Genomic DNA, 7,918 nt, shown 5'->3' with positions numbered 1-7,918 from the left:
TCAACATAAGTCAACTTGCATCGATCTATTTGTGCACATGTCTACACTTTTGTCTCTGGCTGATGTAAGCACACCGTTAAGGTGATGCAGTAAAACCACCTCCCTGAGTGGCATTGAGCCATGATCGACTTACAGAGGTTGATACTGCATGAGTGTAGACAGTGCATGACCTGTGTCAACCCTAACAATCCTCCAGCAGCTGTCCCACAATGCCCCATTCCATGCAACAATGACTGCTGGTCACAATGGTGAACTCAACTGCCTCGGGATCGTGGAGACCAGAAGCCACACACCCTTTTAAAATCCCTGCATATTTTTTGAAATCCCTTTTCCTGATTGCCCACCTAGGAGCTCTCCCTTGTTATGTGCAGCTGCGGGGCCTCGGAGGAAGAGGAGGAACAGGGGGTGGGGGCTCATGGGAAGAGAAGGGGTGCAGCCATTGAGGGGGCCAGGCTCGTGTATGTGTCCCACTTTTGCCTTTTGAGAAGGTGATCACCCTACCACTGCCTGTGGCAAATAGTGCCAGTAATCAGTGCCATTGCCCTATAATCATATCCCTGGAATGGAGCCTAAAATATTATAGCTTCAGGCAATGGAAAATCCTTCCCACCACCACCCCGGAAGGCCATACTCCACATGGCTGGAGCTGGAAAGCGGTGTTGTACCAAGGTGCTCCAAAGCTGCCAGTGTCACTAAGCATGTCTTTTTAAAAGTGATGATGGGAATAAGGGAAGGTAGTTTTGAAACTTACCTTTCCCTTTCCACGGTGACTGTAAATGATACATCTGTCTCTTTTATCAGCAGCTTCCAGCACGGTAGCCTTTGAGGAGTGCCCCCTCTGCAGCCACAGAAGTCCTGACCCTGATAAGGAGGAGGAAGAAGAGGACAAGGGAGGACATGTTCAGTGAGATCCTGCACGCCAGTGCTGCACTGGACCACAAACAGAGGGTCTGGAGTGCCGACATGGCAGATGGCATGGAGAAAAGCGGAGTGATCAGGAGAATGGCCCAGGAATCCCAGCAGGAAAAGGAGAGGGAGATGCTCCAGGACACAATGGGCCTTCTCAGGCAGTAAATCCAAATGCTGCAGACCCTGGCTGACCTACTGATCTTCTGGGAGAGAGCAGGGGGTCCCATGCCACTGTCTCAGCCTCTCTTTGAGGGGCCCCCACTGCTGCCACTCCATGTGGGGTACAGGGTCAAGGGAGCGAGTCCTATGAATGGCCCTGAATTGTATGAATCTAGCCCTGAGAGTCAGCACAGCTTTATGGGACTAAAAGTGCCTCTTTCCACATTCTCCTGGGAACAGCCCTGCTCAGAGCAGTGACTCCTGGAGGGACCAGCATCAGTTGCTGTAGAGGGAGGGGCAGTGCCCCCCCAGTGAACAATTCTTCACTGACCTCTATGTCAGGGAGTTTCCCTGTGAGTTAGTGGCTGGCTGGAGACCTGCATCATGGCGGTTTAATTCATTCTCTGATCAAATGTAAATATGAAGGCTCTTGTGATCCCTGCCAACGATTCATCTTTCTGGGCTCTTTGTCTGAGTGATACCTTGTTCCCCAGCTTAAGTGAGTATTGGGCAGGGTTGGGCAGAGCCCACCCTGGAGTCACTGTTTAGAAGAGCGGAGCTGGGCCAGGCAGGGGAAGGAGGAGAGTGGGGATGGAAGAAAGTGGTGGCCTGGGTTTGCCAATGGAGAGATGGAGAAGAGAATGGGCTAGTGTTTGGAGGTGGGGTGGAAGGAAGGAGGGGTGGGGGCTGTTCCCTGGGTCTGGGGCCATGTCAGGGGAATGGGGCTGTCATAACTATAAAGGGAAGGGTAACAGCTGTCCTGTGTACAGTACTATAAATCCCTCCTGGCCAGAGACTCCAAAATCCTTTTCCCTGTAANTTTCATGCAGGCCCCTACATTTGTACCCTAAAGTTCAAAGTGGGGATCCAGCCTTGACAGGGGCTGAGCAGAGGAGGGGACTGGTGGGCAGAGGGGTTAAGTAGGGATCTCTGAGGAAGCTGAGTCACAAACTCTGGGTGGGGAAATTGGCTCAGGCCCATGGGAGGGGGAATCTCAAAAGACAAGGGCTGGAAGTGTCTATGGGGTGGAAGGTTGTGAGTGGGGAATGAGGGGATTAGGGGCTGTGGGTGTTTGTTTGGGGGGCCTGGGCTTTGTGAGACAGAGGGAGGGAGATACTCAGGGACTAGGATAAGATGGGTTCAGTGGATGGAGGACATGGTGGGGGCTGGAGTCAAAAGGCCTGAATGTCCTCTTCCTTAGACTAGCTGCACTGCATCATAACTCCACTGAGTTACCCTGGGGTGAGAGGGGAGTCAGCCCCATTGAATTACTCCTGACTAAGTGTTGGTTGTGTCAGCTCCATTGACTGCAATGGAGTTACTTCTAACTTTTCTTCAAGTTAGGGTATTTTGGTGCTGATTTTTTTTCGCACACAGAGAGGTCAACTGGGGCTCGGATCCTAACAGCAAGGTCTCCAGTGCATGATGGTTACCCCACCAGAGTGCAGGCCAGATACCAGCCCTTTGAGGGAAATCAAGTTACAATGCTATTAGCCATAGTGTGTAGCTCTCCAGTTAGGCACGTCAGCCTTTGAAGTGGTTGGTGTGGCGCTAAACAGATTACACAGTGCATATGCATGGAGATAGCATGAGCTGGTTGAACGCTACCTCTGGATCACGGGACCTAAGATTCTGAAGGCGGAATGGTCTGGCTATCAAACCTGAGCCCCACAAAGGCACTGAGTTTGACTCTAATGGTGGGCCAAAATCTGAAGCTAAAAGCAGGCGGCGTCTGCCTCTGTCCTAGGGTTTTTAATTTTTGGAAACATCACCTGAGCACAGCAGAAAATTGAGAAGGTGCTGAAACTATTTTTGGAATGAAAATAAGTTACACCTGCACATTCCTGCTGGGCGGAGAGGATTAGTGGGGAACAGCAGGAGAGGGTGTTACCCGGGGTTTTTCTGAACCCGAAGCTCTCAGTAACTTTACTCCTTGCAAGGCAGTGTCAGGAAATAAATCAATGGGGACACAGCGCGTCCATCTGATAAGTGGTTGATATAAACAGTGCAAACAAGAGTGCTTTCACTTGAAGCTTTTACTTTATTTAGTCTCCAGCACATACACACACAAGCAATAGGTTACGTTAGAGCATCCCAACCTATAGTTACCCCAAGGTCTGGAGTGGTGCTCGAGTGTCCAGTGACAGATTTCCTGTGGCCAGCCTTTCGTCTGCCACTGGGGAACTCAAGATGAGTTTACAGCAGAGTTCACTTAACCCAGATCTCATCTCCTTATTATCCTTACCAGTGTTACATAGCTTACCAATCAAAACCAACCATTAAACAAGAAGCAGGTCTTACAAAACATGTCACTTAAAAAAAAGTTAGCAAGCAATTTTGAGCTGTTAGCCTTGCAGATGTATTTCCACATAACAGCAGTCAAAACTATAGCCAGACTTCCTGTTTTTCTAAGACGCATACTTCAGCAATTTCAAATGAGAGCTTACCAGGAAGGACACAGGCTCATGCTCACGTCTTGTGGTCGCTCAACCCCCTCCCCTCTGGCTTGCCTAGTTATGCTAAGGTTACTACAAAGGTCTTAGAGCCGCTTTTAGCAATGAGCAAGATAATCAGGATTCCAGCTACTTGCAGTGGCCTAGGCATTTTGCTAGTTGTCAAAAGCTCCCCTAACAAGGGGTTTTGGGGGTAGCGACAGAGGGGTGATTAAAGGGGGGATAAATGGGGTGGGTGGGTCAGTTGGAGAGGAGTGGGAGCTGAGTGGAGTGGAGTGGAGTGGAGTGGAGGGGAAGGGTGTGGCACTGCAAAGGGGGATATGATAGTGAATGACAGGGGACTGGGGGAAAATAGGGGCAGGGGCAGAACAGGTAAGCCTGACAGCCCCATATTTCCCTCCTCTGTGTGTGCCAATATCCGCCTTTACCATTCAATACAGCTGCAGCGGACACAGTGAATGCTGCTAGAATGCAAGCAGATAATTGACACTGGCTATTGCCAGCTCCGGGGGACAACCTTAACTCTGTGTTAACTAAGATTTTGGTTTGGTTTGTTGTGATAGATAGATAGATAGATAGATAGATAGATAGATAGATAGATAGATAGATAGATAGATTCTTATCTAATTTACACTGGTGTAAGTCTAAAGTAACTCCATTAACTTTAGTGAACTTAGTTTGGATCATTACCACCCTGAATACAGCATTTTACATAAAGAGATTGTGGAGACAATATAATGTCTTCAGTTGATTCTATCTGTAAAGACACACAGAATGAAGTCATGGTCATGGGAGAAATCTGGAAATTTGACTCGGTGAACATTATTAACCAAGAATAAGTTTCCTCAGAGCACCTTTAATTTCCTTGATCCTCATGCTGTAGATGATTGGATTCATGATTGGTGGCACCACGGAATAGAGCACACCCACCACAAGATCCAGACCTGATAGACAGCTGGAGGGTGGCTTCACATAGGCAAAGATGCCAGTGCAAACAAACAAGGAGACCACAATGAGGTGAGGGAGGCAGGTGGAGAAGGCTTTATGCCCGCACCGCTCAGAGGGGATTCTCAGCACCGTGGTGAAGATCTGAACATATAATACAATTATTAAAACAAAGCAACTTATAGTTAAACATGCAAAAAAGGCAATAACCCCAACTTCATTGAGATATGAGTCAGAGCAAGCGAGCTTGAGTAGCTGGGGGATTTCACAGAAGAATTGATCCACCATGTTGCCTCCACAGAAGGTTAACGCAAATGTGTTCCCAGTGTGCAATGCAGAGCAGAAAATACCACTGATCCAAGCACTGGCTGCCATTTCAATACAAGCTCTCCTGTTCATCAGAGACTCATAGTGCAGTGGTTTGCAGATGGCGATGTAGCGGTCATACGCCATGATGGTGAGAAAAGCAAAGTCAACCGCAGTGAAGAAAATGAAGAGAAAGACTTGGGCAACGCACCCAGAATAAGAAATCGACCTGGTGTTCAGTAGGGAATTGGCCATGGACTTGGGGACAGTGACGGATATGGATCTGAGGTCTATTATGGACAAATTCATCAGGAAGAAGTACATGGGGGTGTGAAGATGGTGGTCCAGGGTTACAGCTGTAATAATGAGGAGGTTCCCCATCAGGGCTGCCAGGAAAATCACTAGAAACACCACAAAGTGTAAAATCTGCAGCTCTCGCGCCTGAGAGAAGCTCAGGAGAAGGAACTCAGTCTCGGTGGTTTGGTTGGACATTTTCCTTCTCAGGACATCATGTGCTGCCTGTGGAGGGAAGGACAAGGGCAATGTCAGGATAGAGCGCTCCTTCCTCCTCATCTCAGTCAATTGCACCACTAGTCAGGTGCATTATCACACCAGTGTAAATTGGTATAGCTCCCTTACAGTCAAAGGATGGCTCCGTTTCCACCATCTGACTATCCATCCAAGATGTGGCTTGATAAAAAGCAGTGTAAATATGGAACAATCACAACACAAATCCAACAAATCCAATCTTAGGAATGATGGTCCTGCTATTGCGACAATGGAGAGCTATTTTAGGAGAGGAGAATGCGGCTCTGTCTGCACTATGAGCTAGGGGTGTGATTCCCAGCTTGCATACACACACTCGCAGTAGCTCAATGAGAGCTGGTACGAGTATAAATTGCAGTGGAGCCACCATAGCATGGGCAGTGGCAGTGGAGATACAGCTGAGCCCTGATGAGTACGTTCCCACAGGGTACAGGTGGGTTTATAGCTGTGCCCCCACTGCCACTGCCCATGGCCCCACAGATACACTGCTATTTGTACTCGCGCTAGCGCTCATCAAACTACTGCAAGTACGTGAGCTGGGAATTACACCCCTAGCCTTAGTTTAGACCTAGCCTAGAAGAGTTTAGCTTGTTTAGCCTAGCAAAACGCCAGCTGAGAGGGGATATGATCACTCTCTGTAAATAGATCAGGGAGGTAGACACCAGGGATGGAGAAGAGCTGTTGATGCTAAAGGAGAATGTTGGCACAAGAACAAATGGGGATAAACCGGCCATGAGTAAATTTAGACTGGAAATGCACAGAAGGTATGTCCCTGTCAGAGGAGGGAGGGCCAGGAACAGCCCTGGGAGCAAACAACCCAATTAGAGTTAACATGGGGATGGGTCAGTTTATGATGGAGATTATGTGATGGGGTTGCCGGTGGTAGCAGAGGATTAGACTTGATGACTCAGGTCCCTTCCAGTCATATGGTCTTATGACACTCAGCAGGCTCACCACTTGGACAAGAAACTAAACTTCTAAACCCCCAGCACAACCTGATTCCCTTGTCCCAGGGAAACATGACACAGACATGCCCAGCACACTGAGCACCAGCTCATCTCTAATAATTCCTCTCTCCCTTTCCCTGCCTTGTCTAGTTGCACTGTGAGCTCATGTGGGGAGGGGCTGTGTCTTACTATGTCTATCTTCTGTACCCCAGTCAAGTGCTTTGGTGTTTAGCTGGCAGCAGTGCAGGGCAGAGGCTCTGATGGTAGAATAGGAAAGCTGGGTTCTAGTCCTGTTGACCTCCTTTCTGTTCTTGGTTGTGTCAGGATAGCCAGACCTTAGCTGGCCAGTTCAACTCTCACTCTAAGTTGAAAGGTGCTAGTGAGTGTAAAACACATTCTGTGGCTGCCAGCTTTGCTCGTTACTCAATTTTTATCGTCTACTCGCTATTCCTTTGAAACAGAAATAAACACACTTGCAATAGCACAAATGGGTTGGAAATCATGGTATTATTCAGAACTATTTATGTTTCCCACCCTTGCTAACAGCTCCATTTCCAATAAGAGGCAGTTGGAAATTTTCTTTCTAATTTTTGTTTTCAAAAATGGAATTTTAAACTAAACAAAAATGGTCAGGGAAAGTGTCTGTGATACTATTTTTTAAAAAAAATTGGAAACCCCGTTTTTCTTTTGTTTTCAAATTAAAATTTTTAGTTTTCAACAGTTTTCAGCTAAAAAAAGAAGTTTTTGGCTGCCAAGTCTCCAAAACTTTTCTCATTTCGGGTTTCTGGTGCAAAGTCAAAATTTTCCACTGATTTTTTTTCTGACTGGATCTAGATGTATGACTAAATGGATAGCAAAAGCCTTACAGAGTTCAAAATGTAATTTACATGTAGGGTCTTACGTATGCTCTGTATATTAATCCCCAAATATATTTTATTGAAATCGTGAACTTAGTGTGCAGGTCACTGTGGATTTTTCCCAAACTTGTGATGCATTTGATCCTCCAGTGCCAGAATTCTTTGGTCATTATCTATCTAACTCCATTGTTAACACCACTGCAGTATCTAGAATCCAAAAGCTAAGCTATGTAAGAGTAATTTCTCCTCTCACTCTTAGACTGATCTGACAGAGCTGGGCACAGACCTGTTGCCCTCCGTAGATGAGCGGTGTGCAGCTGGCTTTGAGCTTCTCTGACATTAAAGGACTGATGCTGTGGAAGGTGACTTATCCATGTCTATTTGCAGGCTTATGGGACTCACTCCCCGGAGCTCTGCACAGCTCAAAAGCAGAGGCCCAGAGGCAAAAGTTCAACGAGTCAGAGAGAAAGCCAAAAGGAGCCATTATGATCCTATAGTTTGACCCTCTGTGTAGCACAGGCCCTATGATCTCCTCCAAAGTTCCCTAACTCCAGCCCAGTTCTATGTTATCTGTGGGTCAGGATTACAAAGGCATTTAGGCACCTAAATATGGAGACAGGTGCCTAGTGGGATCTATCAAAGCTCCTAAGTGAGCCAGGTGGCTAAGTCCTATTGACATTCAATGGGAGTTAGGAGCCTATAGTGCTTAGGTGCTATTGTAAATCTCAATAGGTCTGTATCTCCATTCTTAGGTGCTTAAACCCCTTTGCAATCCTGGTCCTGTGTCTATCTCATT

General features: G+C 47.2%; 1 protein-coding gene across 1 annotated transcript; it reads right to left on the bottom strand.

Annotated features, from left to right (window-relative positions):
• Positions 1-4,346: 4,346 nt before the first annotated feature.
• On the bottom strand, positions 4,347-5,264 carry LOC117887467 (olfactory receptor 14A16-like). The gene has a single exon (XM_034790114.1). The coding sequence runs from the start codon at positions 5,262-5,264 to the stop codon at positions 4,347-4,349; it is 918 nt and encodes a 305-aa protein (XP_034646005.1).
• Positions 5,265-7,918: the final 2,654 nt, after the last annotated feature.

Source organism: Trachemys scripta, chromosome 14, assembly GCF_013100865.1.
Source record: "Trachemys scripta elegans isolate TJP31775 chromosome 14, CAS_Tse_1.0, whole genome shotgun sequence".
In the NCBI taxonomy this organism is placed as follows: Eukaryota; Metazoa; Chordata; order Testudines; family Emydidae; genus Trachemys; species Trachemys scripta.
The sequence above is the reverse complement of the archived record's forward strand: the minus strand, read 5'-3'. Positions and strand labels throughout refer to the sequence as shown.